We start from the raw sequence: 26018 nt of genomic DNA, 5'->3' as shown, positions 1-26018 counted from the left end.
ATTTGCCCATCTACTAACAGTGTTCATCCACATTTGATGTCTCATCATATGATAATACATCAGGGTCAATGCTATTTGCCCATCTACTAACAGTGTTCATCCACATTTGATGTCTCGTCATATGATAATACATCAGGGTCGATGCTATTTGCCCATCTACTAACAGTGTTCATCCACATTTGATGTCTCATCGTATGATAATACATCAGGGTCAATGCTATTTGCCCATCTACTAACAGTGTTCATCCACATTTGATGTCTCATCATATGATAATACATCAGGGTCGATGCTATTTGCCCATCTACTAACAGTGTTCATCCACATTTGATGTCTCATCGTATGATAATACATCAGGGTCAATGCTATTTGCCCATCTACTAACAGTGTTCATCCACATTTGATGTCTCATCATATGATAATACATCAGGGTCGATGCTATTTGCCCATCTACTAACAGTGTTCATCCACATTTGATGTCTCATCGTATGATAATACATCAGGGTCAATGCTATTTGCCCATCTACTAAGTGTTCATCCACATTTGATGTCTCATCATATGGAAATACATCAGGGTCGATGCTATTTGCCCAACTGCTAACAGTGTTCATCCAAATTTGATGTCTCATGATATGATAATACATCAGGGTCGATGCTATTTGCCCAACTGCTAACAGTTTTGGCCTACATCTGAAGTTGCATCATATGACAGTACATCAAGGTCGATGCTGTTCACCCAACTCTTAACAGTGCTGTCCACATCTGACATCACACCCTTTAGCCGAGTGGTCTAAAGCACTTTCCTTTACCAGTCACTGCCATCACACCTCTATTTGCATTGGTTCAAGTTTCAGGCTTAACCAACGTGGTTATGTGAGAAAGCTTTCCAGTAGCTTCCTCTACTAGTTATACTTGCTGCAATATATAGCCTATCTTGTGCTAAGAAATGGCGTTAAACCAATAAAAAACATCAAACCCTATTTCATTACCTCAGGGTTGATATTATTTGCCCAACTGCTAATAACATTGATCCATATTTGAGATTCCATCATATAATAGTACATAAGAGTCAGTGCTATTTTTCCAACTACTAAACAGTGTCGGTCTACATCTGACATCATACCATATGACAGTATCTCAGGGCTGACATTATTTGCTCAGCAGTTAACAATATTGGTCAGCACCTGATGTCACATACATCAGGGATAATGCTAGTTGCCCAACTGTTAACAGTGTTGGTCTTCATCAGGTGGCACATCATATGACAGTACATCAGGGTCAGTGCTAACCAGGTCTTCTCTGTGATCTCAAGTAAACATTTCGGACTCTTATTTGCTGTACATTATATGACAGGAAATCTGAATCTACAGGAGGCAAAATTCCAGTATTTGACTACTAGCTCAGTACTGACATTGATAAATACATTATCTGGTCCAAATGTTTTTTTAAAATATTAACTTAATGTGACAAAGAAATGCTATCGAGGCAATGCACTGCATTCTGCACAAGTACTTCATATGGATTAATCAGGACATGAAACTAAAGCATCCAAAATTATATAGATGTGTCAGAGTCAGAAGAGTCAAGCTGTCATATAAATCAACTTACTGTATGCATATTTTCCTGTTCTTAGATTCAATATTTACTTCTTTGAGATCTTTGGGTAAAGTATCAGTTAAATTTTAACTTCGTTGAGATATTTTTATATTGGATTTTTGGTTTTGTTGTTCGTTTTCATTTGTTTAGAAAAATTGTACCATTTATTTCGTCCAATTATTCCCATTTGTTGGAAGTTATTTCATGAATTACTTACCTGATTCATGTTTTGCAACCCAGGACAAAAAATGACATGCTGTTGACTTTCTTATGCAATTAATAGCATTGTTTTGATATTATTCAGTGAAACATAAGGCTTGCAGCCCACTACCCTAAGAGAAACTGGATGTTGGTGTATAATTCATCATATAACATTAAAACAAAAGCAGTCATTGTTTTATGATCAGCATTGTAACTTATACAGTTGTAGTTGGATGTAGTACCAACACCCCATAAAGGTCCATCTTTAGAGCACAGGTATTTATCAGTGGGTACATTGGTTGAAACACCAACTCTATGGTAATTAACATTGATATAATGTTTAAAATGTCATGTACTGTATATAATTTACACACATAGTCTATTCATTGAAGGCAAGTTCAGGTAATAGTGTTGGTTATCTTCACGTGTTGTGGCAGTAGTTTTAAATTTATTTTAGCCAAAGCCTCCATGTCAGAGCAGTCATTATAAATTCTTGTTTTTCTGCAGTAGATAATTTTTTAAAATAAATTTCTGTATGATGCAATCTTCATACACAAAATAATAGCCAGGATGCTTATATTGCCTAACTTGACAACCTTGGTTGCATGTTATTCAATGTGCAATATAATTGGATAATGATATCAGTGGATATTGATGTTAAATTCCAAGCAGAGTATCTTAGTCTGCGAGCTACTTGATAGATCATCTAGTAGACTACAGATAAGCAACTGATAGATCATGACCACAAATTTGCATACACTTGTGAAGTGAACTTTGTAAACATGTGCCAAATAAGTCTTTTATGTTGACTCTGCAAAAATTTATAATTGTATACAGAGATTACTTCATATCTGTGCCTTTGATTTCTGTTCATGCATGCATGTGGAGATCTTTTCGGAAGTTTGTGCAACAGTTATTGTACTTGAACTATGTAGTTGTAGTGCATAAATGAGAATGCTGATGTTACTGAATAAGAGTGGCATTGCCTGCATGGCATGATCTGAATAAGAGTGGCATTGCCTGCATGGCATGATCTGAATAAGAGTGGCATTGCCTGCATGGCATGATCTGAATAAGAGTGGCATTGCCTGCATGGCATGATGCCTCAAGTATTTACCATCAATCTTTTTATATCTGCTAAGAAGTACTCCATTTTAGGCATTTGTCAAAAAAAATTAAAAAGTACTGGATTGATCTTCAGATTACATTAGCATACTTTTAAAGTATCGTATTATTTATTAAAAAGTTTATTTCATTCATATCTGGTAAATTAAATGGGGTTTTCTGCCTTTGATGTTGACACTTGCTCAAATTAGGTGTGTTGAACAAACAGCACAGTATACCTTGTCTCACATGATGTTAAACATTTTGGGCATGGGATGGCAACATGATCTGACCTTGTTTGTCAAATAAGGGTACCTGTGGAGGTGGAATTGGGCATGGGGAAATATACATTTTGGCTTTTTTCTAAATGAACATGATGTCAGTATTGGCAAGGATAAATATTGTTACTGTTTTGGATGAAAGTTTATTGAGCTCAATAATATAGAAATATCTTAATATTCTACTATTGTCTTGACCTAATGGAGCTGTTCTCAAGTTGGATGCATTGGTGGTGTAAAATGCCCAAGCCCAAATTGTACTCCACCAAACTGCGCTGTACAAGGACAGTTCCCTTGGAAGAAGGCAGTTATATATAATATTAACATATCTAATATATTACAGAGCCAATAGTTACCAAGAGAGAATGCAGCATACATGTTCATGTGACATAATATAATGTCATTTTGTGGCAATAGCACCTGCTGGAACAGATATAATTCCATAAAAATGTATAGCATCCTGCAGTCAAGGGCAAATACATACTGTCTTAAAATAGATCCTTGTAATTTTGCCAACTGGAACTGCAATTTATAATATTGACAGTGTTTAATTTTGGCACTTTCTTCTCAAATTTCAAACTGCTATATAGGGCTTACACTTGAAATTTTTATTCTGCTAAAATAGCTAAACATATTTTATTCATAATTGTTTAGTAGTTGAAGATTACCAGATGTATGATATAGAAGGTAAAGGATTGAAACAAAAGCCAATGGTATATAATATTCTTCTCCTATGACAATAACAACATTGTAAATATTAAATATATGTGAAAATATGGTGGATGATACTGAGTTTTAGTGACAAAAATGTTAAATTGTCAAATAGTAAAAGTGAAGTCTTCTTAGTTAAAGATTGGCATTTAGTCAATATATATAAAATGACAAATATGAAGAATGAAGGAGTTGATAAAAGATGAGAGTGAAAAAGAAAGATGATAAAATAGAAATTATTAGCTGAGATATGTAGGATGTTGTGTATTAAGTTGAAATGAAAAGAAGGAAAGGAAAAAGGAAGAACAAAGGAAAAAAGATAAAATCAAGATTCAAAATAAATAGTGCTTCCTTGTAGAGTGAATCATGACAGAAGCGATGGCCAATTATTTGAATACAAGAAAATCGCTCTTTACAGCTTTTTAAGACCCACATAAGTGCATACATGTCATTATTAAGTAAATCTTGCTTCTTTTTTTTATAAATATATGGCTGACATCAAAAATACACATGATTATTTTATATGGATGTGTTATATCACCATGCAAAATGATATTTAAAGATAATTACTACTTGGTGTTAAGGATCAAAACAGTTTATTGTTGTTGGTAAAGATCACAAGAGAAAAAAGAAGTGTTTTGTACTCTCTGCAGAAGGGAAAAGAAGTGTTGTTTACTTTCTTCAAGTTCACATCTACAAAGAGGTGATACAGTTGTATAGATTGGATAATGTGTCCCATTGTTTAAAAAAATATAAAAGTGTAAGTTTTGTTTTTCTTGTCTGCCAAAATACAACACATCATCTACATTTGGCATACTTGTTTGCAGTTGGGGAGGGGGGTTATGGGGAGATAAAGAATATAATAAATATAAGCCATATACAGTGGTTTTGAATTCCTATCAATCTTGCCTTATTTTTTATGGTAATTATAAAATTGGGACCAGAAGATAGATCCACCAAAAATTATTTTTTTTCTCAGTATGTTATGGTTAATTTGGAAAACTTTTGTTTCCTTGAGAAGAATTTGCAATGGCCTTCATTGTAACACAGTTTCAGGTTTAATGCAAATATGGTAATAGATTCCATTTCATTAGGTGTTAGAACAATTATATATAATATGTACTTCGTTTTAAGATGGCCTCACCATATGTATACACAATGACTTTATAATAAGGGAGTACAGTATATGCATATATAATTCATTATAAGATGTTCCCACTATGAGTACACACCATGGCTTTAAAATGAGTACTGTATATGCATATGTACTATATGCAGTGTAATTCATTATGATGTGGTCTCAGTACAAGTACACACCATGGCTTTATAATGAGTACTGTATATGCATATGTAATTCATTATAAGATGGTCCCACTATTAGTACACACCATGGCTTTAAAATGAGTACTGTATATGCATATGTAATTCATTATGAAATGGTCCCACTATGAGTACACACCATGGCTTTAAAATGAGTACTGTATGTATATGCATATGTAGTATATGCATATGTAATTCATTATGAAGTGGTCTCAGTACAAGTACACATCATGGCTTTATAATAAGTACTGTATATGCATATGTAATTCATTATGAAATGGTCTCACTTTGAGTAAACACCATGGCTTTGTAATGAGAGAACATTGTATATGCATTTGTAATTCATTATGAAGTGGTCTGATATGAGTACACACCATAGCTTTGTGATGAGAAAATATTGTATATGCATATGTAATTCATTATGAAGTGGTCTCACTGTGTCTAAAACAACATGGCTTTATAATGAGTACTGTATATGCATTTCTTTCATAACTTTTACCTGTCAAGCATTTTTGCATTGCTTAATGTACTAATACATTGTTCATTCCCAAAAAATGACTGAATGAGTCTTCTTAAAAGGAACATTGTACACTTAGAAATGGAAATAATTGTATTTTGGGTGGATGTTGTCAGAGTTAATTTCATAACTAATTGTTGCATATTATTTTACATCCAATAAGCATTTCAAAAGTTGTTGATTGGCATATAATTGTTTCAATTTTGAGGACATTATCTATTTATCTTAAAAATCATATTCATTATTACATAGTGAGATTTTGATTTAACTTTTATCATATTTACCTTAATTATATTAAAATGGTTGCACTTACAAATTTTTCAGAGTGTTGCCACTGCATGACAGTGCTCAGATTTTGGCCATGAAATTGGCTGCCTTTAAAAGCAACATCAGTGATGTCAAGGAATGGTACACCACAGAGCATATGAACTACCAAGCAGTTGATGGTCAAAGGTCTAAATGGTGGATCTGGGACAAAGCCTTGGATATTAGTCGAGAAAGTGTCACAAAAATTCAGACATACCTTCAGAGAGTATCAGATGGTTAGTTAAGTTTCTTTTCTGGTGCAGGACATGAACAATGTGTTGGTAACATGGTGTAATTCTGTGTGGACTGCACTGTAACAAGATTTGTCCAAGTATTCTCATAATTTACATTTTATTTGAAACCAGATATTTTTTAAATTTAGTGTGCAAATGATATTTTATAAACCTACACAGCACATCTTTGGTCAAAATAATAATAATAATAATAATGAGGACTTTGTATAGCGCCTAATCTCTAGAAGCTCTAAGCGCTTTACAACATTAGACAACACCTATAAGATAAAAAAAACATATAATAATATTATTACATAAACAAACACCATGAAATTAGAAAATTATTAACAAATAAAAAACATGCTGAGAATATTTCAGGTAGGAAACATTATTAGGTCTTTAAGTTTGTTCTGATGGAACTTTTCTAATAGCAACTATATCTGTTTTGAAACAAAGAGTGGCTAGATAAGAAACACATGAATAACGCATGCATGTAAAGTGGCTAGATAAGAAACACATGAATAATGCATGCATGTAAAGTGGCTAGATAAGAAACACATGAATAACGCATGCATGTAAAGTGGCTAGATAAGAAACACATGAATAACGCATGCATGTAAAGTGGCTAGATAAGAAACACATGAATAACGCATGCATGTAAAGTGGCTAGATAAGAAACACATGAATAATGCATGCATGTAAAGTGGCTAGATAAGAAACACATGAATAACGCATGCATGTAAAGTGGCTAGATAAGAAACACATGAATAACGCATGCATGTAAAGTGGCTAGATAAGAAACACATGAATAATGCATGCATGTAAAGTGGCTAGATAAGAAACACATGAATAACGCATGCATGTAAAGTGGCTAGATAAGAAACACATGAATAACGCATGCATGTAAAGTGGCTAGATAAGAAACACATGAATAACGCATGCATGTAAAGTGGCTAGATAAGAAACACATGAATAACGCATGCATGTAAAGTGGCTAGATAAGAAACACATGAATAACGCATGCATGTAAAGTGGCTAGATAAGAAACACATGAATAACGCATGCATGTAAAGTGGCTAGATAAGAAACACATGAATAACGCATGCATGTAAAAAAAGAAGTTGACAGCGAGATAAAATACATTAGTACAGATACAGAAAAACAGCATTGGTCTATTTCATTGAATTATATCTGCAGCTTTTAGAATTTGGCAAAAACAACTGAAATTGTGCAATTTTCAAGAAAAATGTTTAAATTATTGAAGACATCAGCTTTTGGTTTTATTGCAGGACATTGCATAACTTAAAGTAAGGCATAATTTTGCTTATTGGTAAATTAAGACCATGTACATTTCTTTCCATGACATATGAAAAACATTGTACGTAACAGAAAATTTGCTTTGGAATAATTCTGTTTAGTTTCAACCTTGCAGTCTTTCATTTTTTTGAACTTTTGTAATGCTTAAAATGGTTTTTGCAATGATATAATTTAAGATGTATACGGATAGAATATGTAGTTTTTTCCTTGAATAGAATTACTGATGCACCAAAATTATGACAGGATTACAGTGTTATTTATGTTCATAAACCTATAGTATTTTTATTCCATGTTACACGCATACAAATTTCCCAGTTTATCACAGAGATGGATGAAACGTCAACATCTATATGATGCGTCATATTTGTAAACGTAAACAATGAAGACATACATAACTTACAATTATTTATTGCTGTTGAAGATTAAAAGTGACTTTTATGAGGTAAATATCATTTTGAATTAATTCTCCGCATTTAGGATTGATGTGTGTATTGAGATAACAAAATTATTTATGCCTGGATGCATCAGTGAATCATTGTATCCTAGTGCAAACGACATCATGACTCCATGCAAATGAATGCACAATGTCAGAAGCCTCCTAATGAATGTATAAGTCAATTCATTACAGTAATTTATGGTTTTATGCTTATTTAGAAAAATGGTTTCTTTTTCATCATGTCATAAACAGACTCATGCTTTTGTGTTCATTCCAATGAAATTTATGATTCTCATCTGATGATTTTTTTTATTGGTACACATTGTGTAATACACATTCAAAAACGTAGTCTACTTTTTGGCCAGTAATAATTTGAAGAAAACAAATGTTCATAATGAAACCTTGTGATGGGTAAACAACTCATGAATAGCAAAAAAACTCTGACAATACAATACTAACTAGAAAATTACCTCTTATATTTGATTTTGTACAAGTTTTAAGATATCACTTGCATATCTTGCAGGCAAGGCAGCTTCCATTGCTGACCTTTGTATAACACCATCAGAATTCCTGGCCCGTATGGGTGACTTCCAGCAATACTGCCCAGTGAGCCTTGCCAATGGAGAACTTGCCGACTGTTCCTCCAACACCACACTAAAGTATGCAGTGGAGTTCAGAGGTAATGGGTATGACTTTTCAGTATCTACATATCAGCTTACAGTTATCAATAAGGTCACACTGTAGTGTTGATAGAGTCCTATGAATATTATACTGTTAATGTACTGATCACAGAATTTAAGAGAGTAATCGTTTTTTTATTCATAAAATCAACAAAGGCTTTAATTTTTTAAAGTAATTATAGTGTATTTTGGTTTCACTCAGCAACAACTACATTCATTTTATTGTATGTTTTTGTTATTTACTTACTAAAAATTATTAAAATCTGTATTTACAGACCAAGTGAGAAATTTTTCTTTTATATTTCAAGAATTATGTATTGAAAAGCAAACATTACAATTAGCATCAAAATGCTATCTGGGTAGCAATTTCTGTAACATCAAATTATATTGTTGGATATTAGAAATACAGTATCATGTGTTCAAACTTTCTTTATCCAGCTATGATTCAACTTTTCACTATGACCATGTTTGAATGGGAAAATTGGAAATCAGTGACAACATAGAATATGAAGGTTTATTGGATGTCAATTCTTATCAAATCAACTCTCTGACACTCAGATTATTATGATGTTTTTATTGGCAAAATATTGCAAATCTAATATTAATTAGATTCATCTCTGCCTCCATGGAATCTTTGAGTACCAGATTAAAAATTTGTAGCCATCTAGGTTAATGTATATTTGTCCCACGCTATCAATTGCCTGGATAAAGCATGGTTCCACATATAATACTGTTATGAGCATGGATTCCAATTTTTAATGTCTGTAATATTAATATTGAAACTTCCTTAGCCTAAGGTGACCAGTCTGGTGTTACATATACTTATTTATAAGATGAGTCCAACTGCAAACTGTGCAGACCCAGATCTGCTGGTGCACTGTGCACTGGCAGGTCTGTGTCTACACATTGTTTTAGGTCTAATCAGTATAAAAAAATACACAGACCCTAATTGCAGGCACATTATGCTGCAGCAGATCAGGAATTTTGTTGTTTGCAGTTTGACCTGGCTTAACAGGAGTTGTTGTTGTTGTTGTGGGGTTTAACGCCATTTTTCAGCACGATAGGCTATACATGGCGGCCAGTATTAATGGTGGAGGAAGAACCTGGAAAATCCCGGAAAGAACCACCGACCCACGAGAAGCTACTGGCAAGCTTTCTCACATGCCCACATTGGCTGAATCTTAGACTCGAACCGCCGCAGACAGAGGTGAGATGGCAGTGATCCGTAACGAAGAGCGCTTTAGACCACTCGGCCACTCGGGGCCCCCTTAACAGGAGTTAAAATGGTACATGTTTATGGCCTTCCTGGACTCCATTTGAGTTTATATTTCATGGCTCAGCATGACAAATGCTTTATTTAGTGAGGGTCCATTAAATCTTTGTGTAGATTTTCTCAGCTGACAATAGGTGCTACAGAACAAACATCATTTTCTCCTCATAGCTCTTCTGATCCCATATTCTCTATATTTTTTCATCATGAAACTCCAGCTCAGGCACGAAGTTTGAGAATTTTGACTTTTGCTAACTTTAATAAGAATAATATTAGAATTGTATAACCTCCAGGACCTTGGCTATTATACTGTTATGTTTAATTTTAAATAGTCGGGTTTACTTTAAGTATGGTTCTTCATATGAAGGTTTTGAACCTTTTGAGTTTCAGACACAAAAGGTTAGAAGAATATGGACCTACTGCTTGTTTTCACTTGATATTTTACAGGCTGGGAGTTATATTTTCATTCATAGCCCAGATTATGTCTTGATTACATTTGTCCGAATTGTAGGTCATTATTACAAATGTTTTGGCCAGAAGGAATTGGACCAATTTCTGGCAGAACCAGAAAAGTATGTACCTCCTATGGCACCCAACAAGCTTCCTCCAGATGACATGCTGCCACGGCAAAGGATGCCAGATGAGGTCAAGGCCTCAGAGGTTATAGAGCTACAAGGATATTGTCCTGTGACCTTTTTGGATGGCAAACTCAGGTATGTGGTTTAGTAATGTCTGTACTGTCATTATTTTTATGACCCGATTTTGTCCTGGGTTTTTTATGACCAGGCTTGTATAGCCATATTAATAAACATTAGTCAGAATGATGATGGACAACTGGTTAATACAAATTGATAGGAAGGCTAAAGATTTATATCAGACTGTACATAAAGTTTTAAGCGCTGTTCCAGTAAAATATATTTGGGACCCAAGGAAGGCACTTTCAGTATGGAGTAGTCACCCATAGATGCAATTTAGAATTTTGTATCATTTTCATATGAACTCTTTGAATAATCAGAGTAACCTGGAATATATTTTTAAAGAGTGCCTTCCCTGGGCACCATATATGTTTATACAAAATAGTCCTAAGCTCCTTTTCTGGCTTGATTCCATGTTTGATACACTTTTGTGTCTTGCCAAATGTGTCAGGGGCATGTAACATTTGGTTTGTCTGTCATTGCTGTATGTACATGTGTGTGTAATAAAATCCTACATTTTTTTATTGACTGTCTTGACATGGAAAGAGCAAGTGTGTATCAGACTGTTGTTGTGATTTGGTGTTTTTCGAGGGTTATGCCCCTTTTTGATGTTAAATCCATATACTGTAGTATAATAATTCTTGCAACTTGTTCCACAGCTTTTGATGATTGCCCTGAATCTTGTCAGACAAATATGTGAATTTACTCTGTCATTGCCCTCTGTTGAATTTTATTGTAAATTATCTCCTTTTTGGTCTTAAATAGATCTTAGTTATGTCCCTTTCAGGTCTTAATTATATTCACAATATAATAATTATTGAATGTACCACAAATTCTGATAAATTCTCACAAAACTTGGCAAATATTGTTAACAGGAAAACATGAACAAATTGTTCTGTCATCATGCTCAAATTCATTTTTCAGAGTTATGTCCCTCAAATACTGACAGGCACTTAAGACCAGTCTGCCACGCAGGGCCCCAAATTTGATTTAAAGTTATTTTAAAATTAATGTTACTAAGCCGCTGCACTTAGCCATGTGTGCATGACAAACACTGTTTGCATTAGCTAGAGATACACAAAAGATTTTAAGTATAATATTTGATTAACTTTTTTCTAGCATCAAGGAATAACTTAACTGAAACTGCACACATCATGTTTAAATGAGTACACACAAATTTACACTTATTTGTCTATTTCTTATTCTTAAACTTTATCAAATGAAAAACACAATAATTTTTAGATTATGGAGCCTTTTTGTTATTATATACACTCTGTAATGGTTTAGATCTATGGTATTTGAATATATAAAACTCTTTTGTAATCATCACATTATTTTCCATCCAACAGATATGAAGCCATTGTTCCTGGCAGCTCTGAATTTATTGTGGAGTACAGAAAGAAGTTCTATTATTGTGAATCAGAGGAAAAACTTCTCAGGTTCATGAGGTAAGTCGTTGGCTGGTTGGTTGGTTGGTTGGGTTGGGTTGGTTGGGTTGGGTTGGTTGGTTGGTTGGTTGGGTTGGTTGGGTTGGTTGGTTGGTTGGATGGATGGATGGACAGGCAGACAGATGGATGGATTACATTTCATTTAAACAGAAACTAAATATATTATATATATCATATCTACTATTGATGTTTGGACATCATGGAAGTTTAACCACCCTATTTCAATCATTATTTTTACCATGATGAATGTTTTAGGACATTTGTATTTTGAACTTCTTCAATGGGCATTGATTGTCTGATCAACTTACATGACTAATTAATTATCTCCATCATGACTAATTAATTATCTCCATCATGACTAATTAATTATCTCCATCATGACTAATTAATTATCTCCATCATGACTAATTCCTAAACAGGCTGACTGAACAATGCAAGCATTTGCTGAAAAGGTCTAATTATTGGTTGAGTTAAATATCGGGGTTACCTGCTCAGCTCAACCGTCTTTTGACATACTGACATATACAACATAATAATGCTACAGGCATACTTCTCAAGGAAGCAAAACCCAATTGTTTTAGTCCAAATGTGATTTATATAATGAACATAAACAACTTTTTCATTCCCAAATTGACCATAAATTGAAATAATCACTTTGGAGTAACCATTTTGCAAGCATGGTAATGGCAGCTTTGCTTACTCATTTGACTGAGCTGTCCACGTAGGACCTACACTTCCTGCTTATCTTTTCTTTCCTCATTTATTTGGATGTATTTGTACAACTACAATCAAAACAAAACAAGCCAAAGAAGATATCCTATCAAAGGCATGTATGACATTTTGATGCTTGTATAAATATTTGAGTATTTAAAACAGCTGGAGGCATGGAAAATTTTATCATTTTTTAAAGTTTGGGAACAAATTTTTTAGTGAATTTCTTTAGCTACCAGATACATATATATATATATATATATATATATATATATATATATATATATATATATATATATATATATATATATATATATATATATATATATATATATATATGGTAACTATAAATCAAATATTCACTTTGAAGTCCAGTTAAGCTGCAAATTGCACAATCCCAGATCTGCCATCACATAATGCATACTATTTGGGTATTTGTAATTAGGAGTAATGAGTAGATCAAACAGCATAGATCTTGATCTACCTGTGCACTATGTGATGGAAAATCAGGGTCTATGGTTATTTTGGTAGTTGGGCTTCATTTTTAAGTAGATATATACAATACTTTATGTGATGACAGATTAGGGTCTATGTTGTTTGAATTTAGACTCCACTTATAAGTAGTTATATACAATACTTTGTGATGCTAGATTAGGGTCTATGTTTTTTTTTTGCAGTTGGGTTCCACTTTTAAGTAGATATATACAATACTTTTTGTGATGACAGATTAGGGTCTATGTTGTTTGAAATTGGACTCCACCTATAAGTAGATATATACAGTACGTTATGTGATGAAATTGGGCTCCACTTATAAGTAGATATATACAGTACGTTATGTGATGAAATTGGGCTCCACTTATAAGTAGATATATACAGTACGTTATGTGATGAAATTGGACTCCACTTATACGTAGATATATACAGTACGTTATGTGATGAAATTGGACTCCACTTATAAGTAGATATATACAGTACGTTATGTGATGAAATTGGGCTCCACTTGTAAGTAGATATATACAGTACATTATGTGATGAAATTGGGCTCCACTTGTAAGTAGATATATACAGTATGTTATGTGATGAAATTGGACTCCACTTATAAGTAGATATATACAGTACATTATGTGATGAAATTGGGCTCCACTTGTAAGTAGATATATACAGTACATTATGTGATGAAATTGGGCTCCACTTATAAGTAGATATATACAGTACATTATGTGATGAAATTGGGCTCCACTTGTAAGTAGATATATACAGTACATTATGTGATGAAATTGGGCTCCACTTGTAAGTAGATATATACAGTACGTTATGTGATGAAATTGGGCTCCACTTATAAGTGGGTATATACAATACTTTATGTGATGAAATTGGGCTCCACTTATAAGTAGATATATACAGTACATTATGTGATGAAATTGGGCTCCACTTGTAAGTAGATATATACAGTACATTATGTGATGAAATTGGGCTCCACTTGTAAGTAGATATATACAGTACGTTATGTGATGAAATTGGGCTCCACTTGTAAGTAGATATATACAGTACATTATGTGATGAAATTGGGCTCCACTTGTAAGTAGATATATACAGTACATTATGTGATGAAATTGGGCTCCACTTATAAGTAGATATATACAGTACATTATGTGATGAAATTGGGCTCCACTTGTAAGTAGATATATACAGTACATTATGTGATGAAATTGGGCTCCACTTGTAAGTAGATATATACAGTACGTTATGTGATGAAATTGGGCTCCACTTATAAGTGGGTATATACAATACTTTATGTGATGAAATTGGGCTCCACTTATAAGTAGATATATACAGTACATTATGTGATGAAATTGGGCTCCACTTGTAAGTAGATATATACAGTACATTATGTGATGAAATTGGGCTCCACTTGTAAGTAGATATATACAGTACGTTATGTGATGAAATTGGGCTCCACTTGTAAGTAGATATATACAGTACATTATGTGATGAAATTGGGCTCCACTTGTAAGTAGATATATACAGTACATTATGTGATGAAATTGGGCTCCACTTATAAGTAGATATATACAGTACATTATGTGATGAAATTGGGCTCCACTTGTAAGTAGATATATACAGTACATTATGTGATGAAATTGGGCTCCACTTGTAAGTAGATATATACAGTACATTATGTGATGAAATTGGGCTCCACTTATAAGTAGATATATACAGTACATTATGTGATGAAATTGGGCTCCACTTGTAAGTAGATATATACAGTACATTATGTGATGAAATTGGGCTCCACTTGTAAGTAGATATATACAGTACGTTATGTGATGAAATTGGACTCCACTTATAAGTAGATATATACAGTACATTATGTGATGAAATTGGGCTCCACTTGTAAGTAGATATATACAGTACGTTATGTGATGAAATTGGACTCCACTTATAAGTAGATATATACAGTACATTATGTGATGAAATTGGGCTCCACTTGTAAGTAGATATATACAGTACGTTATGTGATGAAATTGGGCTCCACTTATAAGTGGGTATATACAATACTTTATGTGATGACAGATTATGGTCTGTGTTGTTTGAAGTTGAACCCCATTTATAATAAGTAGGTAAACATTATATTTTATGTGACGACAGATTAGGGCCTATGTTATTTGAAATTGGACTCCAATTATAAGTAGGTATATACAATACTTTATGTATTCAAAGATTGGGGACTGTTCTATTTGAAGCTGGACTCCAGTTGTAAGTGGATATATACAATATTTTATGTTATGGCAGATTAGGGTCTGTGTTATTCGAAGTTGGGCTCCACTTATAAGTAGGTATATATTATACTTTACCATCTACTTATGTACCATATAATGTACTGTCATACAAAATCAGTTTATATATTTATTTCGAAGCCATTGTTTTGTTATTTATGTCATAAAATATGAATTCCAGTAGGCACAAACCATGAATTCAGATATCTGCTTTTCCTCATTATCTGACAATTTCAGTACATTAAAGAGTTATTTTTAAAAAAAGGCATGTAGTTATCACAACGTTCCGATACTTCTGTGACAGGAACCAACTGATTTGGTTGAATACTGTTTTGAAGAATGCTGGTTGTTCAGACACAGTATGTTTTCAGTGTATTGATAGTTCATAGTTTGCACATAAAATTTAATTAAATTCCCAGATACATATACTTACATAAATAATAATCTCAAGAATGGAAATAAATAATTTTAATTTATGAAAAAAATAAAATACTTATTTGTCAGTCTTTAATAACCAATCAGTTTTGTCAAAAACTTACAGATTTAAAACAGTTTCTACTATGTTTTGGCCCAAACCATTATTAACATAACAATGTGTATAACTGTAAAGAGTAATGTATCTGATCATAAAACAGCTCTAATGTCTTCATGGAATTTAGTTGTCCTGGAGATACACATAGACTAGGCAGTACAATGGTAAAATGCACATTTTGTACCTCAGCCATCCCCATTTGGATCACGAGTTTTGGCATCATTGAGTCAGATTAGTTGTTATCTCAAGACTTCCTCCACATCTGATTACATCCAATGTCATCATCTGTGCAGTAAAAAGTGTTCATTCTCAGACATCAACAAATTTAACATACTTCCTGCTTGGTCATACATCAAACTTTGTAGCAGTAAAGCAAATGTAACATCTTCCTGATTGGTCATACATCAAACTTTGTAGCAGTAAAGCAAATGTAACATCTTCCTGATTGGTCATACATCAAACTTTGTAGCAGTAAAGCAAATGTAACATCTTCCTGATTGGTAATGCATCATAATTTGTAGTAATAAAATTCACAATATACATGTACTGTAGGAAATTTTGACATCATTTTGACAGGTTGCATCTCTGACAAAATAACAATGAGTAGAAGTTTTTGACAACATTTATTAAAATATTTTGAATGGAAAAAATAGGCTTGTTTGAAAGATATGGAGACATTACAAGTAATGGCAGTTTTGCTGTTGCAAATATCCATTTTACTGACTGCTGCTGCTTAGCACATAAACCTCAATTTACAGTCATAAATGGGGCCCCGAGTGGCCAAGTGGTCTAAAGTGCTTTCAGTTACGGATCATTACCATCTCACCTGTCTGTGTGGGTTCGAGTCTCAGATTCGGCTAATGTGGGTATGTGAGAAAGCTTGCCAGTAACTTCTCGTGGGTCAGTGGTTCTTTCCAGGGTTTTCCCAGGTTCTTCCTCCGCCATTAAATACTGGCCGCCATGTATAGCCTATCGTGTGCTGAAAAATGGCTTTAAACCCTACAACAACAACAACAACAGTCATAAATAATTATTAACATACTGAAATTGTCACTTATGTGCAAAATAATTTATTAACATTCTGAAATCCTCAATTATACACCTGTGATTACCAGGTCAGCATGATGTGGTCTTATGAATGACAATTTATCAGGAAGTCACTCAGTGTTTATCAACACTTCCACATGATACTGTTTGCAAATAATGTAGGAATAGTTCATTAAGGTAATTAGTGAAGTAAATTGATTGCATAGTTTGTTAGTACTTTACGTGGTATTGTCATATGCTAGGCTCTTATCCTCTAAAATATTTATGGTGTGACCAGTAAAATAAGTTTGTGTGATCTCTTTCAGACTGCCAGAGAAATACTGGGACCTCAAACTGCCTCACAAGCTACCTCCTCCAAAAGAGAGTCTGAACCTATTAGGTCTGCCCATGCTTGGATATATGGAACAGACTGTGGCCACCAATCTCATCAAGGCATTAACGGCTGTTGGAAACATCAAGCCCAAGTATCCTTTCCTAAGTGCCACTCGATCAGCTCTCTTCTACGTGGCATATCATCTCAAAGGTAATGCACTGACACTAGACTTTTATTACAGCATTTTAAAAATGTGCTTTAGGCTTTTTTGGACTTCGCTCATAGCATCATTTCAGAATCTCATAAAAAATGAGTATCTTTGAAGAAAAAAATGAAAAACAATCTTGTCCATTGCAGGACAGAATACATATAGGTTTATTTCTATATGAGAATTTTATAAACATTATTAGCTCCACCAAATGTATGGCCCTTCATCTATTGCGTGTCATGTTTCATCCATTGCCCATCGTGTATCATGTGTCTGCCAACAGTTGCTTGTTACCACTCTGGAGATCTTATTTTTGATCTGAGATTGATAAAACTTGGAATATGGAATTCTATCATCAAGATCCTGGAAGCACTTGGTAAGAACCAAATCCCTTTTCCCATTAATAAACTGACTTTGTATCCCTACTCTGGAGATATTTTCTGATCCAATTTTGATCAAACTTGTAATATGGGCTTGTATCAATAAGATCTCAGAAGAGTTGGATACAGAATGAGATCCCAGTGTATCACTGAGGTGGTCTTGCATTTGATTGGCTAGTTTGTTACCACTGCCATATTTTGATCTGATTTTGATTAGACATTGTATATTAGTTTATTTTGTAAAGATCTCTGACAAATTGGCTAATTAGCAAGATCCACTCCTACTAATGAGGTCATCTTATGTCATAATGGCTTAGCTAGCTACCACTCTGGGGGCCATATTGCTGATAAAACATTTTTTCAAACGTTTTTTCAAACTTGGAATATAGGCTTATATCAAGATCTCAGCCACTTTGAATAATGAGCAAGAATAATCTTGCATTTGATTGGCTGAACTTGCTGCCATTCCTGAGACTGTATTTCTGATCTGATTGTGAGTAAACATGTTAAATTGGCTTACTTTGTCAAGATGATAAACAAGTTTTACTATGATTCAGATTTATGTATATTAATGAGGTGATCTTGCATTTGATTGGATGAACTTGATACCACCCATTTGGCCTTATTTTGACTTATAAATAACTATAGATGGTATTTTATCGACTCATGACTATAATAATAATAATAATAATAATAATAATAATTAAATCAGTGGAAACTGTTATTAATATTTGCTATTTTGTGTATTCAAGGACTGAAAAATGTTGCATTCATGATATTCCATGAGTAATGTTAGCACATCAGTGTCCATGCCTTTGTTTTATTCCTCTATAACGTCTCTTTTCCTGTATTTGCTAGATCTTTGTCTTTTAAAATTGGTTTAATTTTGACAAATATGCCTGGGAGGCCAGAAAGCATATACATGTCTGTCATTAGGTGGTTTATTCTGATTGTGAGTGGTTTTAAAGGTGAGAGTCTTTCATAAACATTGACCATACCTAAAAAGTGTTTAATAATGTGTTACTGCATTGGAATGGCTCAGCTTCACACCACTCTGGAGGCAATATTTCTGATACAGTTTTTATCAAATTGGAATATAGGCATATATTAATATCTTTGGACACTTGCATAAATTGATTAATAATTCAGATCGATCCATTTAACTGAGGTGATCTTGTGTTAGATGGGCTGAACTTTTTACCACTTTGGAGACGATATTTCTGACTCAGTTTTGATTAAACTATGATTAATTTATCAAGACCTAAGCCAGATTCTGTAATGAGAAAGATTCTTGCATATTAATTGGGTAATCATGCATCCGATTAATTAACTTGTTACCTCTTTAGAGACTGTATTTCGATTAAATTTTCATCAAACTTGGTAAATAGGTTTATATGAGTAAACTGCCATATGAGTTTCATTATGTGCATGATTTACATACAGATGTATTCATGAGTCAGTATTGCATCCAACTGTCTAAGCCTCTTATCACTTGAATGGGCCCTGAGTGCCATGTGGTCCAAGACACTTGCCCATAAATTTTCTGAGTAATTTGCTAATATCATCAAGATATTGGATAAAGTTTATTATCATTTATACCTGATAACCTCTCAATGTTTTAAACATCCAAACATTTTTTCAACAATTTTATTTTATACATTCATAGCTTTTGAACAGTTGTGGTTGCTAACTACCATACATACTTGCTTATAAGTCAACTCCAACTGCAAGCAGCAAAGATCCTGATCTTCCATAGCATTATGTGTCTGCAGATCAAGGTCCATGTTATTTGTTCTACTGATTACTCTTAACAAACTGCACTGACCTCGATCTGCCAGCACATTATGTGACAGCAGATATGGGTCTGAGCAGTTTGCAGTTGGACTCGTCTTATAAGCAAGTATATATTTTTATTGGTATATTCTTAATCCTAATTTCCATACAAAATTGTCCTCTGCTCTTTTCCTTCATTATTTAAACTGTTCTATATAAATTTATAATTTAATTGTAGAATATATTTCAGCCTTCAATAATCTATTTTTCTTTGCAACTTTGTCTATTTTTTTCAGCATTTAACCCCAAGAGTTCAGATTATGTAAAGAAAAAGTACAAGCAAAAGCTACAGCGATTTGAGGAAACCTGTCAACTGATTAAGTACCTTGGAGATAACATGACTGTGCGGTACAAAGAACCCAAGGAAAGACCTAAAGACTTTGATGATAAATTGAATACTTTCTTTGCGCTTCGTGGAATTGAGCCAACACCAACATGGATTTCATAATCCACATACATCCAGTTTCAAAAGGAATTTCCTAAGGCAATCTTTGACATTAAAATTTTTATGGAAACTGTATTGATACGATAAAATCTCATGCTTATATATTGGTACTATTGTTCTCTGAAAGCTTGAATACTTGTAAATATGGTCAGATGATAATAAAAAAAGTTTAAATAATAGTTTTGTCCACATCATGTCCATTCATAATATTTTTTTTAGCATTTATATATCCAGTGTTTTGGGGAAGTTGGTGGCATATTTTTCCCATAATGTTTTGAAATATATCATCTGAAAGAAATCTAGAAAAATCACATTTTGTAAAATCTAGAAAAATCACATTATGTATTTTACAACATAGGTTGAATTTAATTACTTTAAGATCAATGTTTCTTAATAGAATTGTGAATTAATGACCAAGGAATATATTTGAAAAATGTATCTTAAAGGATTGTGAAATTACTTTGTAGGAATGAAAGTGTTTTTTTTTTTTGTAAAACAATACAATGCTCACATTGATTGTTGTGCTGAGATATATTTGAATAGAGCAATTTGAAGAAGCATTATGTGTCTCCATAGCAAAATAAAGTTTTATAAAATGTTTGCCTTAATATTTATCCTGCTACTTGTATGTTCCCTTTAGTGCCTTGGAAATTCTCTGATGATATTTTATCTCTGTGTCTGGTTTTGTCCATCATCATAGAATTTCAGTGGATTTTTCATTACATATACTGTTTTCATGATGATTGATTCAATTAAATATTCATAAATAAGGTATTTAAAAAATGAATACCAATTTCTGTAACTCATTTTCTGTGTAAATTTGCCATTACTTATAGAATTGTTTCACCATTAATATGTTAGAATAAATCATTCTGTTTCTATCTGTATATATATTTGTATGAGTTGAGATAACTGTGGTCAGACTGCTGTCTTCATTCTTATTTATGTCAGCAAGATTTTTAAAGCTCATACGTTAAAAGTTGGCCAATGCATATATGTACTGCTGCATCCTAATGAATGTTAACATTGTGTGTACTCTCCTTGCAGAATTCTACATTTGATATGTGTTTTAAAATTTATGACTAAATTGCTTGTCATTTGTATTTTTAAATTATGATAATCTGTCTCCAGCATATGTTTTCTGTGATAGTGAGTATGAAAGATACATGGAAATTGAGAATTGTCATTTTTCTGAAATTTTATCCCACTAATCATTATATTAGCACTGGACAGACAGGATCCGATTAGCAATCTTGAAACATTCCTAAGTTCAACATTTACAAACACTGTTGATGGGTGCATTGCAGTACAAAACGTTTATGGAGTTATTTCCCTTTGACCTTGTTTTCAGCATTAGTATGGTGCCTTGTTCTCTCTTCGAGTATTTTAACTTGAAGAAATATGTTGATTAATGAACAAGTAGGACATGTTGGATACCAATAGAAGATTAATTTTACAATATTACTTTTATTTTCATATTGTAACAGTTATCCATTATGTGTAAAACTTGTAATACAGCATTCTGGTAAAAAATTTTTAGTTTTCTGAAGCAGCAGAATTGTAATGTTATATTTACAAAAACTGTGATACATAATATTTTCATAGTATTCTTTGTGTAGCTTGATTATCATCTACAGTCTGATGTAAATAAATGTACTGAACAAGCAAAATAAAAATAATTTTCATGTACAGCTTTTGTTTTGCAAATGTTCAGGGATCAAATTGCTTTTGTGTCATTAACAGTGACCTTTTCAAGTTTATATGATATTTAGATAAAAAGGAATAAAAAGCTTTCTAGATAAGAAAATTAAAGTAAATTATCAGGGTTTTCATAAAGCAACATAATTTTATCCCAGTCATATTATTTTCAGAATAGTTTGCATCTTTGAACTTGAATTAATGCCATGGAAAGCCCTATACATCAACTTGACACATACATGCAGTGTCTTTCATCATTATATATCTATTGTCAAACTTTATTGTTTGTATACAGAAATATTCCTGTGGAGAAATGTAATACAGTATTAAAGTTACTACTATGCATTAGATTTGACAAGAATTTTGAAACATTCTCCTTTTGAGCCTGCAATTTTAGTACAGTTGATATATTTTCTCAAGAACCAGTACAAATTTTACAACTTCAATTAATTTTGTCTTGCCAGTATAATATGTAGACCAAAAATGTCCCAGTCTTTATCAAAATGTGCTTTTTTCTTGGTATTTCTCTCTCATTACAATATATATTTCTTTTAATTCAGGGTTCTCCTGATTTTAAGGCAGTCCTCAAATCCCACTGGAATTTGAATTCATTGAAAATATCCTGGATACCTCCTTGAAAATTACATTTTGTCACAAAATGTCCGGAATTTGATATTATAAAGCTAAACTGAAATTTTGTTTTAGAAAATACATTATTTTTCCACTGCAACTTTGCAGTGAACCATCAACACACAGGAAGCTATTGACAAGCTTTCTTATGTGCCTGCATTAGCCAAACCCAAGACTCGAACCCACACAAACAGAGGTGTGAGATGGAAGTGATCTGTAACAATGAACACTTTAGACCACTCAGGGGTCCCTGCTTTGATTTGGAACAATAAATTAAATGAATGTCATTAAACTAATAACTGAACAACTGAAAACATTCTGAAACTTTTGGGAACAACACAGTCTCAGTTTTAATGAATACTATCCCACTTTAAAAATTGTCACTTAATGGATATTAAATTGAAAAAACTTTGCATGTCATTTACTGTAAACAAAATTAACCATACCCAGTGATTGATTGCAAAGACAGTTCATGTTTGAAAAGTTAATCCTTGTTTATATATACTCAACTGCATGTGAAAGCATTATCCCATTATAGTACACACTGCTGTGAGTAGTTCAGTTCTAGAAAAGATAGAATTCTTTATGCATCATTATGTTGAGTTGCTTAGCAATGTCATACTACACAGTACTCAGTGTAAGTTTTGGTACATTTATATTGCCACTAATGATCATAACAAGTATTGAAATTAAATCAAGTACTTAAGCCACTGTTCATGGACAGGAAATGAAAAAGGGTACACCGCTGCAAGAGGTTCAAATAATACAAAGACCCCCTTTATCACTGTTTATGCATCACCGCATGGCGTTAATCAATGGACACAATGAATATTGGAAGGTTTGGGCACAGATGTATTTCATCTTATGATCACAGAAATTAAATCAATAACATAAGCAACCATTTTTGTTAATGTGACATAAAAAGGCACACTTTGCAACTGAAAAAGGTCTGGCTGAATGGAAAAATGGCTTTGTGTGGAATTAAACCGGTGTGATGCCATTCTAAATGGCCTCTGGAGAGCAATAAGTCCATTACTTTTAATATTAGGTTATTTATTTAAATTAATAAAATGTCATAAAATGAACACTCTACATTATCACTTGAACTCTGTGTATGAAACAAAGTGTCATTGTTTCATTTGTTAATAATAATCCTGAATATTCTTGCTCCCTTTACTTTTTCGCTTGCTACTTCTAGTCAAACAAATTTTATAATGTGCAGAGTGCTGGAAAACATTTTAAGAAATTACAAGTGTGAAAAGTAGCATATTCATGCTGATAAACAACACCTGATCAGGAAAAATCAGTTACTAAATAATTTACATGGCAATTTCCTTCTTCCCTTGGGCCTTCGAGATTCTGCTTCTTCAGCCCTTTTATTCTACAGTTAAGCTACTGAATATTCAATATGGAATCTGTACAGATATCTATAATTCTACTATGAATTTTTTTATTTTCTAAATTACATATGTAAAAAATCTAATGCAGCCACACATAAATAATCTTAGTAAATTTGAAGAATAGCAAAACAAGTCTGGTTAATCATGTGCACATTTTCAGAGAAACTGATAAAATTGCATATCAGATGTAAATACACAAAATCAATGATATGAAGGGAAATTCTGTGGGTGCAGTCAGCCTGTTGCATAGAGGAAAAATCAGCATTCAACAATGAAGCCAGGGTAGGTGGTAATAAAGCAATAGACAATAATGACCAACTTAACAGAGCTGAATACAGAGGTATAATACTGATGTATGATATGGTATTGAATGACATAATCTGACCAGATCCCAGTTTAATATCTAATATTATATGGTATTTAGCACTAATAGTATATAGTAGAATATACAGTATAATGATAAATTTTAAATAAATCTAACATATGCATTAATAAGCAAAGATCAATATATATATATATATATATATATATATATATATATATATATATATATATATATATATTAAAAAATGGTATTGCATGAGCCCTCTTTTCAGGATATTTTGTTGGTGTTCATCATTTTAAGTGACATCAGTGAGTGGTTTGGTTTCTGCGAGTGGCCGATCAGGTCTATTTGTGAACTGTTTGTGGCATACTTGATGCAACTTGAATTTGCTTTATTATTGGATTTTACACTGCTCTGCAATTCTTCACTGTTCAAAGTCTGTATCTCCAGTATGGATGAGGCTTTGCCAGGTGGAGCAATCCCATGTCAGATCTTCCCAAGACTCTGGGTTCAATGTTGATCTGTATCAAAAGATGACTTGAGTGAATCTCTGAAGTGTTCTTCTGACAATTCTCAGATAATTTTCCTTCTGCTTGCCATATATCTTCTTCAGTAGTTGCTCTTCTAACATCCTGATGACATGGCCTGCCAATTTAACTATGATTTCATCAACTTTCTAACATCCTGATGACATGGCCTGCCAATTTAACTGTGATTACATCAACCTTCTAACATCCTGATGACATGGCCTGCCAATTTGACTGTGATTTCATCAGCCTTCTAACATCCTGATGACATGGCCTGCCAATTTAACTGTGATTTCATCAGCCTTCTAACATCCTGATGACATGGCCTGCCAATTTGACTGTGATTTCATCAGCCTTCTAACATCCTGATGACATGGCCTGCCAATTTGACTGTGATTTCATCAGCCTTCTAACATCCTGATGACATGGCCTGCCAATTTAACTGTGATTTCATCAGCCTTCTAACATCCTGATGACATGGCCTGCCAATTTGACTGTGATTTCATCAGCCTTCTAACATCCTGATGACATGGCCTGCCAATTTGACTGTGATTTCATCAGCCTTCTAACATCCTGATGACATGGCCTGCCAATTTAACTGTGATTACATCAACCTTCTAACATCCTGATGACATGGCCTGCCAATTTAACTGTGATTTCATCAGCCTTCTAACATTCTGATGACATGGCCTGCCAATTTGACTGTGATTTCATCTGCAGAACATGGATGCTTGGATTGCCTGCCTGTGTGAGAATCTCAGTGTATGGGACCTTGTCCTGCCATTTTGTCCTTGTCAGTTTCCTCAGGCAGACCATGTGAAATTTATTCAACTTCAGGCCATTGCATCTGTACACTTTACAGGTTTTGCAGGCACACAGCACGATCAGCAACACAATGACTTTAAAGACCTTAAGTTTTGTTTGCAGACTGATGCCTCTGCACTCCAATACATTTTCACATAGTCTGCAAAAGGCCAAGCTTGCTTTGGCAATTCTGGCATTGGATTCATCATGGATATGGACTACACATGACACTATGTAGCTGAGATAGGTGAAGTTGTCCATTGCCAGAAGGGTTTAGC

The 26018-nt window shown here is 33.4% G+C and overlaps 1 protein-coding gene across 15 annotated transcripts in view; it reads left to right on the top strand.

Moving 5' to 3' along the window:
* LOC149773729 (adenylate kinase 9-like) overlaps positions 1–22045 on the top strand; it is a 117598-nt gene extending 95553 nt beyond the window's left edge. For all 15 annotated transcript variants that reach the window (XM_089946212.1, XM_089946211.1, XM_089946198.1 and 12 more), the window contains 6 exons: positions 6050–6267; positions 8541–8696; positions 10479–10680; positions 12012–12110; positions 17483–17700; positions 20148–22045. In XM_089946212.1, the coding sequence (XP_089802338.1) occupies positions 6050–6267; positions 8541–8696; positions 10479–10680; positions 12012–12110; positions 17483–17700; positions 20148–20359 (1105 nt within the window). In that variant the 3' untranslated portion in view covers positions 20360–22045. The remainder of the gene's footprint in view (positions 1–6049; positions 6268–8540; positions 8697–10478; positions 10681–12011; positions 12111–17482; positions 17701–20147) is intronic.
* Positions 22046–26018: the final 3973 nt, after the last annotated feature.

Source organism: Sinohyriopsis cumingii, unplaced genomic scaffold (assembly GCF_028554795.1).
Source record: "Sinohyriopsis cumingii isolate HCF-2022 unplaced genomic scaffold, ASM2855479v2 utg000622l, whole genome shotgun sequence".
NCBI lineage: Eukaryota > Metazoa > Mollusca > Bivalvia > Unionida > Unionidae > Sinohyriopsis > Sinohyriopsis cumingii.
This window is presented reverse-complemented; position numbering and strand designations above follow the sequence as displayed.